Source organism: Jatropha curcas, chromosome 1 (genome assembly GCF_041381405.1).
Source record: "Jatropha curcas cultivar XTBG-Jc1 chromosome 1, XTBG_Jcur_1.0, whole genome shotgun sequence".
NCBI lineage: Eukaryota > Viridiplantae > Streptophyta > Magnoliopsida > Malpighiales > Euphorbiaceae > Jatropha > Jatropha curcas.
Genome location: NC_143151.1, coordinates 8,759,489 through 8,782,067, shown reverse-complemented (window position 1 = coordinate 8,782,067; position 22,579 = coordinate 8,759,489). Strand labels below are relative to the sequence as shown.

The 22,579-nt window shown below is 32.1% G+C and overlaps 1 protein-coding gene across 3 annotated transcripts; it reads right to left on the bottom strand.

Annotated features, from left to right (window-relative positions):
• Positions 1 to 4,905: 4,905 nt before the first annotated feature.
• LOC105640153 (uncharacterized) lies at positions 4,906 to 7,278 on the bottom strand. 3 transcript variants are annotated; one of them, XM_012224384.4, is made up of 5 exons: positions 7,089 to 7,278; positions 6,698 to 6,945; positions 5,901 to 6,112; positions 5,554 to 5,815; positions 4,906 to 5,441 (listed from the first exon to the last, which is right to left on the bottom strand). In XM_012224384.4, the coding sequence occupies exons 2-5, from the start codon at positions 6,941 to 6,943 to the stop codon at positions 5,118 to 5,120; spliced, it is 1,044 nt and encodes a 347-aa protein (XP_012079774.1). In that variant the 5' UTR covers positions 6,944 to 6,945; positions 7,089 to 7,278; the 3' UTR covers positions 4,906 to 5,117. The 3 variants fall into 3 exon arrangements, with proteins under 3 accessions (XP_012079774.1, XP_012079775.1, XP_012079773.1); XM_012224385.4 differs by having other exon boundaries at positions 6,698 to 6,900; positions 7,089 to 7,276; XM_012224383.4 differs by lacking the exon at positions 7,089 to 7,278 and having other exon boundaries at positions 6,698 to 7,082.
• Between the last annotated feature and the right edge of the window lie 15,301 nt (positions 7,279 to 22,579).

The following is a 22,579-nucleotide window of genomic DNA, read 5'->3' as shown; positions in this document are numbered from 1 at the left end:
TTATGTATTACATCAAGCTATGAATCATCTGATGTTCATCATTTTAGTTTGATTCAGTCAGCTTTTAAAGAATTCAATATCATAACCAAATTGCTTTTCACGGTCTAACCTTCAATTTCATTCCGAATTTTTTGAATAGTTGTATTTTACTCTAAATTGATATTTGTACCCTAGGCACTATGAATTTATCATCCTAGTTGTCGATTTATTGCAATTACACCATAAAAGTAAACTAAGGTTAAAATTTTGATTAAAATAATTTTAAAAAATGGACTCCATACCCAAGTATTTAAACAATAAATCAAATTAGGGTGTAATTGAACTATATTGATAAGTTCATAGTGTCCAGAGTATAAAGGTCAATGTAGAGTGAAATTGTAACTATTCAAAAAAAATTTGGAGTAAAATTGAAGGTTAGGCGATTACGGTATGCAATCCGATTTTAATAACTATAAAATCCTTTTGGTCGGACTGGAGAAACTAATTGGGCTCGATCCAAATGAACTGATAGGTTTTATTTTTATAGTTTTTTTAATATAGTTTTTATTAGGATTTTTATTATTTTTAATTACTTTAATTAGTTTTTATTTAGTTTTATTTTTTTAAAAGCTTCCTTGAATCACATTTCACTTGATCTTAGAAATTTTATTGCATTTTTATAGAAAAACAATCAAAAATACAGAAAAGAGTGTACCTAAGCAAAAAGGCTGGCACGCCCTAGGCATGTTATCTAGCACCCTCGTGCTGTGTTCAAAATAAATTCAATAGAGGTTCAGAGTCTAGCACGCCCAAGCCATGTCAAAGAGCACGCCCGTGCTACAAAAGGCTGTCGATCTCTGAACGTGCTCATCCAAGCATGACAAGTGCTGCAACCACCTTAAAGACTCAGAGCCTAGCACGCTCGTGCTTAATGCTTGACTTCATATTGGGCCGAAAACGACAACTCTAGCTCATGCCGCTTGTATGGACCTGCATAAGATGCTTTTCTGACGTGTCAATCAAATTTAAATCCTATTTAGATGCTGCGAGAGTTCTACTTGGAAAGAAATACAAAGTCTAACAGTTTCCTATCTTCAAAAAATTTCTTACTCAATAGAGATTTATTTTCCTAAATGAATACGAAAATATTCCAGAAAGTCTATATAAAGAGAGAGACTAGCCATGATCGGAGGTCGAATCCATTCATTGTATATTCTATCTCTTATTTATTAGTTTCTACATACTTTTCTCTCTTTAAGACTTTCAGTGCTCAAGATTGGTTAGATTCAAGGAAGCTGCTCAAGCCATCGTTGACTAGTTTTTATTTCTAAACTCACTTTTTGTTTATTATTCTTTATGAGATTATTTATAAGTTTAATCGAGTTTTATTTAATTACTATGTTGAACTAAACTCTCATGTTAGGGATTTGACGTAGCTTAATTTCGGTTTCAATTTATAATATTAGATTTGCTTTTCTTTGTTCAAAGTATAATCTATTATTGAACTTAATGCTTCCAGACAGAGTTTCTCCCATGGATTAATTTATTTCATTAATCACTATCGAGAGAAGGGTTTTTGAAATGAAAAAGATAATAAATTATACGAGAATAATAACTTGTTGCGGAAGCTATATGGTTTGACTCATGGGGAGTTTTCATAAGTTAACAACCTTAGGTTATAAACTCATAAACAAACCATAAAATTTAATGATTTAATTCATGTTTGATTACATTATTGGAAGATAAGTAATTAAACTGGGTTAAAATAATTAACAATATATCGGGAGAGCTTGTTAGTGATTTTAGAATTGTTTTCCCTACTTGAATAATTAAAATTGATTATCAAACTAATAAATTAAATTGAATAGAGTCAAGTGAAATCAAAATCCCTAGTAGCTTTTAATTCTTGATTTCTTTTCATCAAATTGTCTTCTTGATTTCTAAATATTCTCTTTTATTTTAATTTAATTTCTTAATATAATTCTCCTTATTGTCGTTTAAATAATAGTAGGTTAACACAATTTTGGTACTTTATATACAATCTTCGTGGGATGATACTCTACTCATTATTTATTACTTGTTGCGATTTTATACACTTACGAAAAAGACTGTTATGAACTGAATGCACCTGTGAACTAGGGCCGTGGCAAATTTGGTTTCGGTATGGTTCTTAAAGAAGAACTAGAACCAAACTAAAAATTTAGCTCTTTCATTTTTAGGAACTGGAATCGGAACCAAACGACTAAAGAACTTAAACCGAACTGAATCAAATTTTCGGTACGTTTTAACATGGTTCTTCAATTTTTTGGTTTCGATTTTAGTTCTGATCCCCATTAAAAATATTATATTTTTAACACATGTTACGAGGTTCCTTTATATAAAAAATATTTTAATATCAAAATAAAATTACAATATATGCTAATTAAAAAAGAAAAAAAAGAACCATACAATACTAGGATATACATTAAAAAATAATGTTCAATAATGAAGTTTTATTTTTATGCATCGTAAAAAGAAGCTCCCATCATCTTTGAAGTCCTAAGCAATCTTCAAACTAATAACATGAACATTACAAATATCAACAAATCATGACTAACAATTGAATAATGAAGTTTTATTTTTATTATCAACAGAGAAAATTTAAGTTATACGAAATCTTCAAAGTGATGGAACTTTCATTGTCACACGATAAACATGGTAGTAAACTAAGAGTTTTTATAGATAAAAATTATCTTAAAAAAATATTTTTTTATTTAAATTGTAGATATAGTAAAATACTATATAAACGTATATGAATTATCATATTGTTATAATATTATATGCAATAAGAGATGACGAGAATCATTAGATATTAATTTTTTATATGGGATAAATAGTTTTAATTTATACTCCGTTTGTATTATTAATTTATACTAAGTTCGGCTTTGATACGGTTTTGGTGCGATTTCAGTATGATTCTGTATAAAAATCGGAACCAAAATAATAAATTGCATTTGATTTAATAAGGTTTGTCTCCTATTACCTCGGTTCTTTTTTTGTTCCAATGTGGTTTAGTATGGTTCCTGAATTCGGTTTGGGTCCCACTAACCATGCACAGCCCTGCTGTGAGCAAATCTTTATGTTTTCATAAGACTCGTATAATATACCGAAAAAAACAGAAAAAAAGAACTTGGACAGACCCTCTGTTTCCTCTGTATGTAAGCGACATCATTCTTTTCGAAGCATCAAAACTAGAGGTTCGAGTTTTAAGTTCTTTTATATAAAATTGAATTGGGATGATTTTTCTTTCTTGAAATTGCCTCAATATATGTATGAATGATTAAAAAACAATCAGAGTCCTTCCTTTCCCCATATATAAAATATGTTGTTTTTTTTGTATATAATGAATTGTGTCTTCCAAAGTTGCTTCTTTATGCAATTACTGTCCTTGACATGGACTTGACACTTTGCACACATGCAGATATTCAATAATAACAACCACCTCTTTCACTTTCCAAATGGACACACCAAACACACACTTTTCTCTTCCATATTTCTCTTTTTTCTATACAAGTATTTTTATTTAACATTGTAATTTCAGTTAGTCTCTTTGCAAAAGCAGAAGGAAGACATACGATCCTCTCCAGCTCGTGCACTGGATCACTCTTTACTAGTAATTTCAATTAGATTTCAGAACGAGACAGGCAAAATTTCCTACACACAGACACGCACATATATATGGTTCAGTATAACAGAATTTTTGCCTCTTAAGGCAGGAAGTGAAGGTTTAACTTGTGTTTATGTACCAAAAAGAAATATTGCATTTGAGTCAACTTGATATCGTCGTCAAAATTGTCTCTGGTATGCGATTCATTGTATTTGAGCACATAAATATGGTCTGCGAAATACTTGACAAAATGCCTAAACCAGGCACATGACTCTGTGGGGCTGTTAGAAAATAGTTCCAAATTGCCGTAATACATTTAATTTTATGTCTTTAATAGTTGAGGATGCCCAGAATCATGGCAACCTATCTTGCAGGTCCTTCGTTATACTTGGCGAGCAGTGTTAGTACATTTGAAATTGATTAAAGCAAAAATCTTATTTTGTTTTGTTTTTTTTTTTTTTTTTTTTTATTCATTTTTTTCCCTGTTGCTAAAGCTTATGAGAACTTGTATTTTTTGATAGGTTGGTGAGACTGGATTACCCTTTCTTTCAAGAATACACTGTTTCTCAGTTCATCAAAATTTCTGCAAATAAGACACATAGCTATCTGTTTCCGAAATTTTATGGACACTGATCTCCATGTTATACGTCGTCAGTTACCTACAAAACTAAGCATTATAGTTTTTCTACTTTTCAAAATTTGTGTTGTGCAACAAAGTTTACTTGCTGCATTATATTTGGGATTTATGCACTGAAATCATGAAAATACAAAGACACCCAGATGAGTATGCAATTTTCCTTCATTCCTATTAATGGAGTAACATATTATGCGTTGATGATGTCTAATTAACATATTCATTAGAACTGAAGTGGGCTTGAGCCTCATAAGACCAAGCACACCCCTTCTCCTTAAGAGCCTGTTTAACGGACAAAATTATGAGGCTTATGAAAATCAAAGCAAGCAATTCCTTAAAGGTCATATTTGCCTTTCATGTTTGCTTTCATTGTGTATATGACATTGAAAGGTCATTTCTTTGAAAAGTTTATGTGCTCCAAGATTAAAATTTTCTGATTGAGTACCGACAAGTGCCCTATTGTTAATGCTCCTAAGTATATCTATTAATAATAGATTATAGTTGCTGCAATTCCTGAGAAGGGCCTTTTTGTTTTTCAATCTTTGTAGTAAGCATATGCTGATTTGATCAACACAATAAATCCAGTTCTGAAACTGAGTAATAAAATTTAGCAGTAAGCCAGCCTTTTCAATTGTTAAAATGACTATACAATTCCAACGAGCCTTTTCATTTACATGGGAATTTATGCTTACATGTGATTCAAGGTAAAGTTTCTATATAAATGCATGAACACACAAGAGAAAGAATCATATCCACTTCAACCTTTCAAATGGAGCTAGTATACACCCTTAAAAAAATCAACCTAATTACATGAAAAACATTTTGAATAATGAAATCATGTCACTAATTAAGTAGCAATCATGGATGCACCTGTTCTAATTTAAGAGGTTCTTCTCCAAGTAAAAGTGCCTTCAAAACAGCCTCACATAAACCATTGTAATGCACAATTAGGTGCCCACCATTAGGAACTTCATGATATCGAATCCATGGTAACTTTCCTGAAATATATCTTTGAAGTTGAAATGGTACAACCTTATCCTCATAACCTTGCCAGATATGAACAGAACTTTCATTTGAAGGAAATGGATTTCTTAGCTGAATAGGATCAAAGTCCCAATCTCCAAAACTTGCCATAAAATCACCACGAAGTGTATCAAAAACATCTCGTTGTCGTAATCTTTCCTGTATTAGTGGAAACACAAACTATCATACTTGTTATGCTAATTTGTGGCCTCTGCTTTAAAAATATTTAACAAATTTTGTCTTCTCATGCATATAGAGCAAGTTTTGTTACCTGGCTTAACATTGGGAATCCTGGTATTTTCTTCAAGATTTCAATGTCTTGAGTGCTAAAGAAAAGTGGGTTTTTTTCCAGCACAGTAGTTGAAGGTAGCCATTGCTGAGTAACAAACCAGTGTAATAGTCCAGGAGCATAGTTTGAAAACCAAAGTGACCATCGGATAAGCTTTCTCCTGTAGTCATCTCTTATCAAATTTCGAGGAAGAGAAGCCCATCTATAATTGATAACCGGCACTATTAGTGCTACACCTGCAAGCCTGCGCAAATATTTTTTAAGGTAAGTACCCTAATTTTTTGACTATTCAATTCAAGCAAAAAGAATGTAAGATAGCTGATTTTTGCCTGTGTGGTATGTGTTTGAGGCAACTCCATGTGGGGTATGATCCCATTGAGACTCCTATTACATAAAATTTTGATCCTATCTGCAACTGATCAGCAAGTTCTTGAATATCAAGTGCTTCACCCTTTACAGTTCGTTTTGGGTTCGGATCACTTTCTCCATATCCAGCTCGATCGTACAGCAGAAAATATATCCCCAACTCCTCTATCAGTTCCTAAAAACTAAAGTAATGTGAAATTCACTTTATTCATACATTTACAATTTTAAACCACTAGTTAGTTCTCTATTGACAAAAAGGAGTATCATCATAACTAGATAAAAAAAAAAAAAAAATCAAGGATCTTAGAAGCATAAGTTGGTACAGAACAACCCAAAATGTGCTTATGCAATCCAAATCACTTCCCGAGCTTTTCTACAGATCCATTTCACAATAACTGGAACAAACATATACTAACAGATTGAAAATTGTAATCAAGCATCACCTATATGTTCTTTACCCGTTTCATAACTAGAAAGTTTTTCCAGCCTTTCGCTAACTAGAAAGTTTGTATATGTTTTTTTTTTTTTTTTTTTTTTTTTTCTTTGTCGAGTGTTGAGGGTGGAAGGACTTTAGCTCCCCCAAGAGAACTGCGGATGCCCTGTACTAAACCTACAATATGGTAAACATGCACAGTCTTTGAGAAATCTGCATCTTTTTTAAATTTCAAATTCAACTCCAGATTGTTTACCCAATAAACGAAATGTCTACAATTTCATATCAATATAAACAAGTGTAGAGAAAAGAGATGAATATTTGTACTTGAGGAGCTAGAAAGTTCATTTCTTTTGAACTTCCAAATCCATGAACAATGACAATCTGGTACTTAGATTTGTCCTTGGGAACTCCTCTCTCTATGTAAGCCAAATGTCTTCCATCACGGAGTCTGATTCTTGATGATGAATCAGGAGGATTATCCTTCTCTACTGGTGGTGGCGGAAGCTCCGTAGCTTGATAAACCATTCCTAGAAGACCAATCATTGAAAAAACTACTGTTCTTGAAACCATCCCTGAGTTAATAGGGAAAAGAAAGAAAAAAAGAAAAGAAAAACAGATAGATATATAGATCTAGGTGGCATATTTCAAGATTTCAGACATGGCAAGATTCAAATCCCCAAAAGAAGGAAATGAAAGATTTTTGAACATCACTCACCTGACCGAATCTTAGAATGATTGTTTGATTTCCTTTCTGTATGTGTTTTGACCCTTTGAAGCTAACAGGCAGGTAAGTGAGGTATCAACAGAGAGCCAAAAGAAGCAGTAACAACTTTGACCTCCTGGAACCTATATAATTTAATTTTGCTTAAAGTTTTTAATTTGTCCAGATATCCCATTTATTTGGGCACTTTTGGTCTGGGGTCTATGTGGGTTATACAGTGGTTACTCTTGTTATGAGGTCCCCATATACACTACATTGGTCACACTGGGAAAGCCAGGATTCATAATTAGGGCGAACAAAAAAAAAAAAAATCAAAATTAGAGAAAAATATTTTTGTATAAATTTATAAAGTAATTTTGAAAAAGAAAAAATTTCTTGAGACAGGGTCTGGGCCACTCCACCCTCTTAAATTTTGTCCATAACTTAAAAACTATTAACTATAATGTTTTGATTATACCTCACTCTTTCACTTGTAGATAAAACTAATGAAATTAATAATCTTTTTAAAAATTTCTTATTTTATAAAATATCATCATTTCGATAAAAAATTTTTTTAATTGCTTTGATTTATAGGTAGAGGCGAATCCAGATCAGTTTTTTTTTTTTTTTTTTTTTTTTTTTTTTTTTTTGCATTTTTTGGCCATTAGTTAGATACTATGTATAAGGAATATATTGCCATCTATGCATTTAATCAAACTTACACAATTACAAGTTTACAATTTCAAACATACTATTATATATATATATATATATATATATATATATATATATATATATCAAAGCGTGTCAAGGACATTAAAATTTGAACCTAAAATTTTTAGTCTGAGGTCCTAACTTTAGTCATTTGGGGAATGCGTATCATTTGTTGTCTTAATTGGATATTCGCGTCTGCCCTTCTTAATTCCCACATTCACTTGTAAGGTATTTCATTGCGCCTTAATTGGATATTCCTTTATGTGCAATAAGTATTTGGATATTCCTTCCGTAGAAACCCATCTGAAGATAGCGTGTGCCAACAAAAATTACTTTATTAAATTATCAATTTTGGAAGGTCAATAAATTATTTTTTATTATTTATAGATAAAGTGTCAACTGAGTTTTTGTGATAAATTTTTGGGCCGGTTTTGTTTGTGGCACCAGGTCTAATTTTCAAGTCCATAATAGGTTTTACTAGTATAAGCCTTACCATCCGTACACATTTTACTAGTACAAGGCTTACCATCCTTATATGCATTACTTTCATTCAATTGTTTTGTATTTTATATTATATATTTGAATTATATTAGTTTTACAAGAATAATTATGATAGTTTTTCAAATTAATATTTTTATATAACCATTTTATTTATAATTATTTAAAAATAATAAACAGATATTATATAGTGAAAATAATTATAAAGTTACCAAAATAGTTATCGACCACCTATTTTAGATAACTAAGTCTAAGCTAAATGCAAAATAGGATTAATGAAAGCACTTGTGGTCATTATTTGTGGTCGAAAGTACTCGAACTAAAGACTTTTCATTTTTCGTATAAGTGAGAAAATCAATAAGATTATACATGATTGGATGCTAATAGTATTTTAGTAGCTTTTCATATATCGCTAAAAACTAAACGGTAACTTTATAAAATGTTAGCTTAATCTCTAAAACTTACTTCAAACGTTATGTTACTGTAATACTATAAAAAAAATAGCTTTTAGCATTTTGATTAAATTTTAACTAATTAAAATGCTAAAAACTACTTAAAAAGTCATCGGGAAGACATTCTAAGGAGGGTGTATTGGGTTAAGAATCTGTTAGATTTTAAATTTCCAATGGTATCCAATTTAGATTTCTTTAGAGTCTAGTAAAATTTTGTGGTATTCAATTCAGACTCTTATAAAATCTATAAAAATCTGATGATATTTAATTATGACATTTTAAAAGTCTATACAAATTTTATGGTATTCAAAAAATTGCTGATTTGGAAGGATTCTATAAAATTATTGATTTTGTTAAATTTTAGGGTATTATATATGAATAAAAGAGTCACTTACAAATACATCCTCCAATCCAAAGATTTCAAAAATTTTTTAAAATCCAACAAACTCTTTAACCAATACATCCTTTAATAGAACGAAAGCGGAGCGGATATCCCTGAATTTTAAATTACCTGTATAGGTATCTGTTCAAAATTTTATTATCTGTATCAATTCTAAACCCGTTTAAATACCTATTTAGATACCCATATTCGAACTTATTTAAATATTTACTACTTATACCCATCTAAAAACCCGTTGAAAGTACTTTTTAAACGGACAGGGTACCTATGAATTTTTAACTATCTAAATTTTGAACTTATTTTAATACATTTTTTACTAATAATGAATAGGATACCCTATCAAACCCGTTTAATATAGCAATTAACAGGAGCAGGATGGTCGCCGACGATAGCCAATGTAGGGCTTTCACTGTTGGTAGCGATAAGTTTTTAACGAAGAAAACAATGATTTTAGAGAAGATGACGCATTTTGCCTTTTAATTTCATTGTTTTTCAATTTTTCATTCGACTCTAAAACTTTTTAATTTGTTCAATTAGGTCTTGAAATTAATTTTGATTGGATATGTAAAAATTATTGTGATTCTATCAAAGTTAACCAAAATTTATAAAAAATGTCCCACTAATTTCATAAAACAATAGAATTCTAGTTTCATAAAACAATAGAATTCTAATGGAATTTATGGAAATCTTAAAAAATTCTTCAATTCTGTCAAACTCAATAATTTTTTTAAGATCCGACACAATTTTAATCCAATAAACGCTCTACAAATAGTTCCGGAAATACAGTCTAATATATTTTGACATAGTTCTGAAAAAAAACTGAACAGCTTAATAGTTCGTTGATGTTTATAAGTAGCCAGGGTGTCTGGCCGACAAATACTGGTACAAAAACATGGCAAGCACCAAGAGTCCAATATGCTTTGCTGGTTACTCACTTTAGCCAAACATATTCTGCCATTTAATATAGAGCAGAGCAAATATTGTTACTGTCAGATTAATTTTTTTAAAGACATAATTACCCTCTACCAAATTGTTACGCATTCTTTTGCCGTGTTCGATGAAACCTTCAAACTTAAATTCATCTTATTGAATTTTAAGCTTCTTTGACGGATCGATGTTATAAAAAGGGAGTTAATTGACTCAATAAGAAGCAATAATTGGATGAAAATGTGTAAACCTTTCAATGTATGAAGAGATTGGTGAAAAGGGCAAATTTATCTAAATAAAAATATTTGGCTGAGAAAATATCATCACTCTTAATTTATTATTAAATAAAAGCTATTAGAAATAATAAAATATCAATTGCATTTTACGCGAACTTTTTCTATAAGGTCTGAGCTTTAATGTCTGGTTCGCGGTAAATGGAATAATACTAATTTGTTTTTTTTTATTTATATAGTACATGCTATAGTAATAAAATTATTGATTGATAGAATAAAAATTATAAGTATTATTCAAACCAAAAAATTTTGAATCTCAAAAGTCAGTTTGTCACTATTTATTCTTATGGAATTTTTCAAAGAAATCAGGAATATATGTGCTGGCTTCATTGTTAAATTGTTTGGTGTATAATATAAAATAGTATAATTATAGTACTAACTGAATTATATATATGGTCCCATCGCATAACGATTGTTTCAGAAACCAATAAATTCTCACTCTAGTGTCACATAATTTAATGTCTTGAGTCCAAGAATAAAAAAAAATTGCACGTTATAAAATTACAAAGTTCAAAAGCTAAATTTTTTTTGATAAACACATTAAAATCATCAAACTATTTTATGTTTCCGTTTGAAAATTGTCATCCATTAAACTATTTAATCTTTCTCTTAATTTTTTATAAAAATATTAAAATGCGCGCCATTGACATATATCTAAAGAACTCTCTATAGAACACTATAATAAAATATGGCACCCATAACGTGAGTGTAATCTCATACTGGATAAATATACATAGAATAAATGATAGAGGATAAATCAATCGAAATGACTTAGGTCATTTTGCTTGAAAATTAAGTACAACTCATTATAAGTTCAGACATTAAATATATTGTTAATTGAATTTAATTAATTTACTCCTACAGTCTAAATTCTTTACCTAATATTAGAGTTTGAGATCTGAATTTGCATGAGAGAAGTTCTCGTATGGGTTATACCCCGATGGACCCATAATGAGTCATTTTATGCTTGTCAAGTGGCCTAATTGCCGGCCACTTGAGGGGAGTGAGTAACCTCACGTTAGATAAATACATATTGAGTGAATGATATATATTGAGGAGAGTGAATCAATCAAATAATTTAGAACATTTTATATGAAAGGTATACCCAACTCGTTATAAGCTCAAATATTAACTCTATTGTTAATTGAATTTGATTAATTTACTATTCTTTACTACCCGATGCAAAGAGAAATGGCTTTATTATATGTATTATATGAAATATATATATTTTGTTTGGATAAATATTGCCTTTTCATGTCTAATATACACAAACTCCCCACTGCTGAAGGTCAATCATATTCTCTTCTTCTTTTTTTTTCTTTTTACACAGATTCAACAATTGCTATGTAGGTTCTTCATTATTTACTTTTAGTCGAATTTATCTAAAAAAATTATTTCCAGTTTTATCAAAATTATCTCATTACATGAAATAAATGTAGAAATTGCAATGGTTAAGAAAATAATATATATTAAAATTAAAGGAAGGTATAAGATATTTTAAGTTTTTATAATAAAATGATGGGTCTATTCGGTAAAATTAGCTACTTTGATAGCTGATTGATTAACTTTTCATAAAATACTGAAAGTTAAAACGTTATATGAGTTAACTTTTATAAGTAGCTTTTCATAAAACACTAAAAACTAAATATTATATGAGTTAACTTTTTATAAAACACTATATATAAATGAAAAAGTTAATTTAAACACTATGTTATTGAACACCATAAAAATAGTCAAACTGCTACTTAAAAAACTATTGCCGAATGAAGCTGATATCTCTTACAAGATTTATAAAATTATCCAACAAAGTAAAGTTTTAAAAGCAATTGCATAATATATTTTTGAACTAGTTTGTTCATTTATTTGGTCCTTTTATTGTATTCTTTCTCTGTGCAACTCTATATGTTTGTTAATAATTTTATTAATATGAATACAAGTTTTGATTTTTTTTTAATTTTATGCAAATAATTTACATTTAAATTAAGAAAAATTAAATGGCGAATATTGCAATATAAATGCACATAGACATATAACTAAAGAAAATATTTAAATGTACCATAAATTATATATAGGCATCATGTTATTTTTTTTATCTTTCAATTAATTTATCAATTTGATTAATTCCTAGTTGTAATTACTTAATATTGAAGATGAAACTATAATAAAAAAAAATCAATAAAAGAACTTCAAAAAAAATAGTTTTAAATTTGAAAATAATATATTCTTAATTCATAGAAAATGATTGGTGATATTTCAATTAGAAAACCAAAACTATAATCAGTCTTAATTGGTTTATGTTTCAATCCAGGAAGATATATAAGAACTGAAATCTCACCTTTTTATTGAGATTTCTAATTGTGATTATTTAGCTTTGAATATTTAGTTGGTCGCTAATCAATAATGTTTGGGAAATGAATAATTATAGCTGGTCAAACTTCAAACATTCTGCAGAGCACATTACCAGTTTATCCCTACACATTGTGGGATCCATTTTGGCACAATTGCCCCCTTCATAAAAATAATGACGAATGTTACCATGCACCATCAATTGAGTGGTTCCAACATCCACGTACTGAAGTTAATGTTGTTGTTGTCAATATATTTTATTACCATTAAACAAATAATTTGAATTTTAAATACAATGTGACATTGGCGGATTTTATCATTCTGTTATGGAATCCTAAATATACAAGGATTATATTTACAGTAAAGCTAACAATACAATCACACATTGTTATTAAGGTGGTAATCAAGCAGGTTCAACATAAATTTCATCCTGAAATGTGCATTTGTTGAAAATGTCAAATAATTTTTACATTCTATCGCTCGAAGAAGAAAAAGAAGAAAAAGAAAAAAAGCAGTGCTAAATGACATGACGACATGTGTTAAACTCAACAAGAATCTTTAATTGTGCAATTAATTATCTAGTTGTCCTACATTGCATTTGGCGGCTATGTGAGAAGGCAAATGGGTGAATGAATATGGTTGTATTGGTAATCATTATTTCTATTAGAAAAGGTGATTCTCTTTGCAACTGCAATGATTGAAGTCTTGTATGTTATACACTTGGTAAGCATAGAATGCAAAAAAGGTGAATGGAGATGAAGGGCCTTGAAAGAGTGAAGTTGGTATCCAATGATTGAAGTCTTTCATACCATACACTTGGCAAGAGTAGAATGCAAAAATTGGTGAATGGAGATGGAGGGCCCTGAAAGAGTGAAGTTGGAAGTTGGTATGCACTCTAAAAATGACTTTAGGATTGGCATGTATGCTTAGATATGTTGCTGGGCTAAGGAAATAGAATATCTTAGACTTGAATGAATGGTATGTAGTTAGGCCCTATGAGAAGCCCAATCTGTTGAAGATGAAAATGGAAAATAATATCTCGCCCCTTAGGCAGATAAATCCATCCCCACATGTAGAGGCATTGGCAGTTTAAGAAATTTACATCCCTAGAGCATAAGCTCATGCAATGTTGAGAAGTATGGTGAGAAATGTGGTAAAGGAGAATTGATTACCTTCAAAAGTTGAGAAATACTTAATTCGAACAAAACTATCAGATGGATAGAGCCACCGATAATAATCGGAGAATGGTGATTTGGCAGATAATCGGAGAACAGTGATTTGGCAGATTAGCAGTGAGAGTGATGGCACCATATCCATTGATGGTGAAAATTTATATGATACTACGAATGAGATGGTTGAAGACACACCAGCAAAATCCAATGCTGAGGTTAACTATGATCCAAACAATGAAAGTATTCTAATCCCTGGCTTAGTCAATGAATTGCAAGGCAATGATGATGGGTTAATATCTGGTGATATTAAGCTAGGGCTAATAGAGGGAATACTTTTCCATACATTAGAAAAAGGTTGCATGAATTTTACCGGCAACACAATAGACTGAAAAAGCTTCGGTGTTGCTAAGAAATTGGGGATTAAGGGTGTTGAGGGGCACATATATATTACATGATATGCTACGATAAAGGCAAAAACCAAAGTTAGAGAAGTTAAGTAAGAGGGTTGATTACATGCGAAGGTGCAATCCGGTGTAAACAAAAATGATAGGTGGGAGGTTACGAAAATTGTAAGGGGCCATAAGCTTGAAATGGATCCTTCCATGTCTAGGTTAATGAAGAGAGTTTTAAAAGCAAATGATATATGTGAAAAGCAAATGTGAAGATGCACCCAACGTGAAGAGAGTTTTGAAAGAAAACGATATATGTGGAATCCGCCCATACAAAAGCATTAAATTGATGATTGTCCAAGCAAGTGGTCCAGATAATATGTCTCGCCTACGACTAGAAAAGGTTGACATTGGAGTAATCCGAAAGCTATTTTTGAAGATGCAAAGCAAAGATGCGAATTCTTTTCCATCTAATGAGAATCGATAGTGATAATAGACTATTAGATGTTATTTGGATCAATCGACATGGAAGAGCAGAGTATGAAGAGTTCCATGATGTTGTGTGTTTTGTTTGACATGGCATACCTAGTTAACTAATAGCAGACGCAATTTGCCATAATGATCGAGATTAACCACCACAGACAGTCTATTCTTCGTGGTGTGCGCTCTTGTCACATGAGAATAGTGGAATATTCAAATGGTTATTTGAGACATGAATTTCTGCCATGTGAAGCATCCACCCCATAAGCATTATGACTTTCCAATACGAAAGCATTAGAAAGGCTATAAAGGAGGTCATGTCGAACAACATTCATAGTTAACCAATGGCGTTAGTAGTTTAAATGTAGCACGAGTTACACTTGCAATATTAGTCTGAAACTTTGATTTTGGTAGTATATTGCAATCACATCTATATAATGAATCCATGTGCTATAGGTACTATTTGTGGCACATCCTTTACACAGTTCCCGAGAAGTTCAGAATGTTGGTAGATCACAAGGAGGTGCGAGACGAGTTTGCAGCCATAATATATTGTAGCCTTACAATTGAAATGTTCAAGCCAAACTGGTCGAGGTTTGTGAACAAATATCATATGGAGAGTAATGAATGGTTGACGAAGTTGTAACATCCCTTCCCGGTCCACTCGTTAACCCGAATGAACCGAGCCGAAACGCTACAATCTGGTTGAACTTATGTCCTGTCATGCAGATATCATACTGTATGAAAAATATGAATATAAACTACTCCCAATTACACTCTAAACTTCCAACGTCTCCAAAGAATCATCATAACACAATAACACTTTATATATCTTTTCATAATTGTATAAATCCTCAATAGCATTTAATATCTAGCAATTAATTTCATTCAGAATCTATATCAAGTTTTTCATGACCTAATCATACCAACTATAGTAAACTATTCCATCTTCAATCATTTCATAAGTATTATTCTTATCTCCAACTACTTACACCAAAATAATTACATGTTTCAATTATATTTACAATCACATAAGCTCTAACAAACATAATAATTATACATGCCATAAATCTTAATACATGCCATAATTCTTAATATTACAACTCTCAATCTACTATGACCAAGTTAGTCACTTCTGCTTTGAACGTACTCCTCAAGTCTTCAAGTACCAAGCACTATCTTCAACCTACGCGTGATAAAAATCGACGCGCTGAGTATAAAACTCAATGGTGCTCATAATTCACATACTAAACAAGGTGCGATGGCAACTAACGTAAAATACAAATTTCATAAAGCATTGATACTCATAGAATCAGTAATTTTCAACACAAATGTATCTTTATAGCAAAGAATAAACTTCTAATTCATACCATAAATAATTTAGTTCTAATTATCTCATAACTCCTTTACATGAACCTTTAATCACACATTATGATACTATCATGATCTTACCTGCTGTTCATTGTGTTGTATGAATGAAATCAATAAACATGTAAGAATACATAACAATATATGTTCATTGTCTTACTTGCTATTCATTATGCTGTATGACTTATGCACTTTTAGTCACATCATATAAGTTATGATTAATAACATCTCATGACTGTATGGCTCCTTAAGAATTAAATAAATAAACTTGTAAGCATATATAACATGATACTTTCATAATCTTACCTGATGTTCTTTATGCTGTCTGAACTCTGCAACTTTGATTAAACTCAGTGAATATCACAATGAATGAAGAAACATATAAGCACATACATATGTAGAAATAAACATTTACTCACATATGGAATGTAAGCACACATATCAAGATACTTTCATTTTCCCTTAATGATCTTTCTTGCTGTTTAGTATACTGTATGATTATGCAATTTGTAGTCGATATAACTATATAGCTCCATAAGGTTATAGTGAAACCGAAGTGATAAGAAAAACTGTATGAAACTGGATGAAACTGTATGCTTGGCTGCTATGGCCTGTATAATCATATCCACTCAACGGCCTGTAGCCGGAGTACCAAACTGTATGGGGCGCAGATCTGCTATTCTATGTCGCGACATAGCCTTATCTACATGGTTTCTACCTAACCTCAATGGAGCATATTAATGGAATGACAATAGATAAAACAAAAGCAAAGTAACTGTGTCATAATTTGCATGCTTGTGTCATGTTATTTTCACACCATTTGCATGCTTGCATTTTGTGTTTATACATGTGTTCATGTTGTCTTTTTGTTTTAAAATGGTTGAAGACATACAAGTTGAGAAAGGAATACAATTGCATAGAATTCATAATTGCATACACCATTTCACATCATTTCACAATTGCATAGAATACAATTACAAGTTGTGTTTACCTCATTTCACATCATTTGCATGCTTGCATGTTGTTTTGATACATGATTTAATGTTGTATTTTTGTTGTAAAATGATTGGAGGCATACAAAGTGAGCAAAGGAATCCAATTGCATAGAAAAAGAAGTCCAAAAGTGCATGAAAACACAAGTCGCGAGCGCATACTTGAAAGTCGCGAGCGCGTAAAGCACCAAATGAGAGACAGTGAGTTATCGGGCACAAGTCGCGAGCGTGTACTTCAAAGTCGCGAGCGCATAGAGTGCAAAATGAGAGACAGTGAGTTCCCAGGCCAAATTCGCGAGCGCGCGATGAAGGTCGCGAGTGCTTACAAGCCAAGGGCCAAGTACGCGAGCGCGCACTTGAAAGTCGCGAGTGCGAGAAGTGCCAAATGAGAGGCAGAGAGTTTCAGGTGAAAGTCGCGAGCTCTTCATGCAATTCGCGCGCGCGCGTTTTCCAGCCTGCACTGTCTATACTCTTTTGATCATATCTCTCAATATACAACTCCGATTTGAATGATTCAAAAACCCATGTAAATCGAACACATAGAGGAACAAATAACTCTTCTATGACACTTCCTAATTCCATCATTAAATGGGGTCAAAATCAAGATGAAGTTACTGGTAAAATTTCCAGCAAGCCCTGTTTCAGCATAAACTCACTATTTACTTCACTTATTCAATACCTCCCCTGTTCTCCCCTGTTTCTCACCATTACCAGTCCTCCCACTCGACATGAAGCAATATTGTCTCATTAGCAACACACCACACAATTTCTCATGCAAAGAAAATGGTAAATGAAAAGAGATATCACACCTTTACGCCAATAAGCTTAAGCTCTTCTTTTAGCTTCCTTCTACCTTTGGCTCACCTCTCCTATACAATAGAGTTCTTATAAATTATCGAACAATATCACCAAATGAGTCAAGTATGAACTTCAAGAAGGTTTACTTACTTGGATAGAAGTTGAATTAATGCTTAACTCCCATTAAAATCTTCACCACCATTAAACGTGATGGAGAAAGGAAAGTGGAAGAGGAAAGTAGTGGAAGAAGAATGAAGATAAGGATGAAGAAATGAAAATGAAATGGAATCCACGGGTAGTCTCTAGAATGTCATTGATTTTTATGTGAAAATTACCAAATGGTACCTCAAGTGTCAAAATGGTACAACTCAATACCTCAACTTTATACTTTAGTGAATTCAAGTCCTAATCCTTATACTTTGATCTTTTTGTTTCCTTCAAGTAAGTCCACTTCTTTTCCTTATTTAAATTTCATCCCATTCTAGCCCACTCTAGAATCTAATGGATCGAACCGGATTTCGGAGCAGCCCGACTCGACTCTAAGCAACGACTCGATTCAATAGAAAACATGGGAGGTTACAGAAGTTGTATTCCAAAAGAGAAAAATGGGTTCCAATGTACATAAGTGGATGATTCTGGGGTGCATGCTTTTGACTCAATGTAGTGAGAGCATGCACTCTTACTTTAATGGCTATATTAACGCTAGAAGTACCTTGCAGCAACTGGTCGAACAAACAAGAACAATAATAAGTTCCACAAGGAGCATAAATCCATATACAAAGTCATCATTCCAAAACGTAAATTTTTGTTTGTGAAATAGTTCTAGAGAGCCTTTACAAACGAGATGTTTAAGAGATTTGAGAATGAGATTGAGTGCACACTCTATTGCAATATCATTCCCCATGTGAAGGACGAAGAAAAATGAATTGCGACCGTACGCGATGTGACCATATTCAAAGTTAAGGAGAGATCTACATTGAATGATTGGTATTTTTTCGAGTTTATATATGATGTGAAATATACCGAGATTGGGAAATATCTTCAATGTAACTGCAAGAAGTTTAAAATAAAGAGATTACTCTACTGCCACATATTCAATGTTTTGATTGAGAAAGAGATTAAGTGTGTGCACGACCGATATTTGTTTAGAAGGTGGCGAAAAGATGTGGCACATTGCCACACGAAGATATTTTTTAAATATCCGCAAATGATGGACAATTATAAGAAATTCAAAGAGATAGAGAAGGTGTTCATTGAGGTAGCTGTCTTGGCATTCTGTAATAATAGGAAGATGGAGTTGGTTAAGGATCAATTATAGGATTTAAAGAGGAATTGTTGTGTTACCACAATGTGGATGAGTATCTTATACTAACTCCAGATGATTCCATTAATGATGAGAAATTGTTGAACCAAGAGTAATAAGCTATGAATTTGGACCTGTTGTTGATTAGGGGAATGGGGAGACCACAAATGAATCATTTAAGGGGAGACCACAGAGAAATGCATTAGCGGGGAAGACACGAGGGCCCATAGCGGTGTAGGGCATGGGAGAGAGAGAGGCGTAGAGGAGTCGAAGAGGATGAGCATCCTCACAAGTATAAGAATTATATATTAATTGAAATTTATATATATAGAGATACATTGAAACTTAAATATGTGTTATGGAATGTTTTTTACAAGTCTCCAATATAGATGGCCAAATGGCATATAGCTCGTTAGCGGTTGATGTTTCCAAAGGTGATGGAGCGGCAGATCTAAATATTGGTAGTAGTGTCAATGATGTTCAAGGTGTTGTTAACATTGGGGAAATTCAATCGGACTGTTTAGTGATTAACATTAGGAAGCACAATAAAGAAAACGACAAATAGTGACCAACCTATCAGTCACTAATATTACCAAATCAATCGCTAAAACATGATTGCGATCAATTTGTGAGCATCTTCAATTGGTTGCAAGATAGCCAGTTGCTAATCTTTTAGTGACCCCTAATGGATGGCGGTCGCAAAAGCGACTGACTGAATCGGTCGCAGACGGTTGCTATTGGGTCTTGCAATGGTCCTGTGACCGTTGATGTAACATCCCTTCCCGGTCCACCCGTGAACCTGAATGAACCGAGCCGAGATGCGGCAATCTGGTTGAACTTATGTCCTGTCATGCTGATATCATCATGTATGCTAAATATTATGTCATGCTGTTGCTTTATACATCATTTATATACAGACATTTATTTAACATATACAAGACATTACACTATTTTCCAAAATGAGATGGGCCCAACTATTTGCCCTGTACATGCGATAGAACCAAAATATCAAAATGAGTAGTTACCCTGAAGACTGAGTCTTCAAAAGATGAACTAAGCAGTTGTAAAGATGACTCTCTACGGTCCAGATCCAAAACCTGCGAATTAAAATAGGTAACTCACTGAGCAAATAAAGCTCAGTGGATATCTCAACTTAATAAGAATTAAATAAATAAGCATGTAAGCACACATATCATTATACTTTCATGGTCTTACCTACTGTTCATTATATTGTATGAATTATGCAATTTTTATTAAACATCATATAATTTATAAATAACACAATTTCATAACTGTATGGCTCCATAAGGTTACAGTGAAACCGAAGTGATAAGAAAGACTGTATGAAACTGGATGAATACTGTATGGTTGGGCTGCTATGACCCGTATATAAATCATATCCACTCAACGGCCTGTAGCCTGAGTACCAAACTGTATGGGATGCAGATCTGCTATCCTATGTCGCGACATAGCCTTATCTACGTGGTTTCTAACTAACCTCAGTGGAGCATATTATCTGTATTATTCATAAAATGCATAAACCATACTGTTTACCTGTATGCTGTCTCATTCTATACATCTCTAACCTGTTTCATGCTTTAAAAGGATTTCATAGATAACTACAAATAGACAACTACAAGTAATATCAAATGAGTAATAATGCAAACAACTGATAACTTGTAAAGGAACTTGCATGAAATTGATCTAACTGTTGCACTTGCGACGCAACTCTTACTAAATCTTTATGTATCTTAATTTAGAATATTCGAATTAAGGAAATTTTTGATTTTAATTTATGTACTAATCTTAGGCTGAATGAATCTACATATGCATTCCAACAGCATTTCTAACGTAGCCTTAAAATCTGCCAGGGCAGGCTGTACATGTTTGACAAATTCTAGCATAACTCTTTCTTCTTAAGTCCAATTTAGGTCATTCTAAAGTCTATGGTTAGCTAACACATTAGGGTACAAATATGTCTTATATCACCTCTCTGAAATATGTTGGTAAAGTAGTCAAATATTGAATTAAAGTAGCAACTTCCAATCTACCCAGCTGTTGGTTTCCAGCTTGCACAGTTTGTACCATTTTGGTCATATCTCTCAATTTATAAGGCCAATTTAGGTGATTATAAATTCTATGGTTATCTAACACATTAGGGTACAAATATGGCTTCTACCACCTCTCTGAAATATGTTGGTAAAGTAGTCAAATATTGAATTAAAATAGCAACTTCTAGTCTGCCCAGCTGTTGGTTTCCAACCTGCACAGTTTGTACCATTTTGGTCATATCTCTCAATTTATAAGGCCAATTTAGGTGATTCTAAATTCTATGGTTAGCTAACACATTAGGGTAAATATAGTTCTTATGAAATATCTAAAATATGTTGGTAAAGTAGTCAAATATTAAGCTAAAGTAGCACCTTCCAGTCTGCCCAGATTTTGATTTTCAGCCTGCACAGTTTATACTATATTTGGCATATCTTTCAATTTATAAGTCCAATTTAGGTGATTCCGAAGCTCATAGACAGATAAATCATAAAGGAACAAATAACGCTCTATACCACTTCCTAATTCCATCGATAAATAGGTTCAGATTCAGGTTGAAGTTAATGGTCAGTTTTCCAACAAACCTGTTTCAGCATGAAATCAATATCCAATTCATTTATTCAATGCATCCCATGCTTAATCAACATTCTCAAACCTATTACTCAACATTCAGCAACATATCTAACACTATCATCACACTACACATATTCTCATGCAAGAAAATTTGTTAAACTAAAAGAGATATCAAACCTTCAACCAAAAAGCTTTAAACCTTCTTCTTAGCTTCCTTTTTCTTCTCACTTTGAGCTCACCTCTATATATAATAAGATCTTATTAATCATCCAAAATCTCACTAAATTATGAAATTCAACTTACTTGGATAGAGTTATGGGTTGAATTTAATGCTTGAAAGGTTGAATATTAAGCTAGAAAATGGAGGAAGATTTAGGAGAAGATGGAGAAGGTAAAGTGAATGGAATTTTCAGGTAACCTCCAAATAGATCTTCTAGTATGTTAAAAAATACCAAATAGTACCTAAATTTTCAATATTTTACCATTTAATACCTAAAATTTATACTTTATTTCAATTAGGTCATAATCCTTATACTTTTATTTCAATTGAGTCTACATCTTTATGTTTCATTCAATTAAGTCCAAGTCTTTGATTTATTTAATTTTTATGGCTCAAATCGGATTCTGGTTCGTTCCGACTCGACTCGACTCACTAAATGCAATGACTCGATTCAGTAGGATGTCACAATTGATCACAATTCGATTGTAACAAGGCGATGGTCACAAATCGGTAGCTAATATCAGTCGGCAAA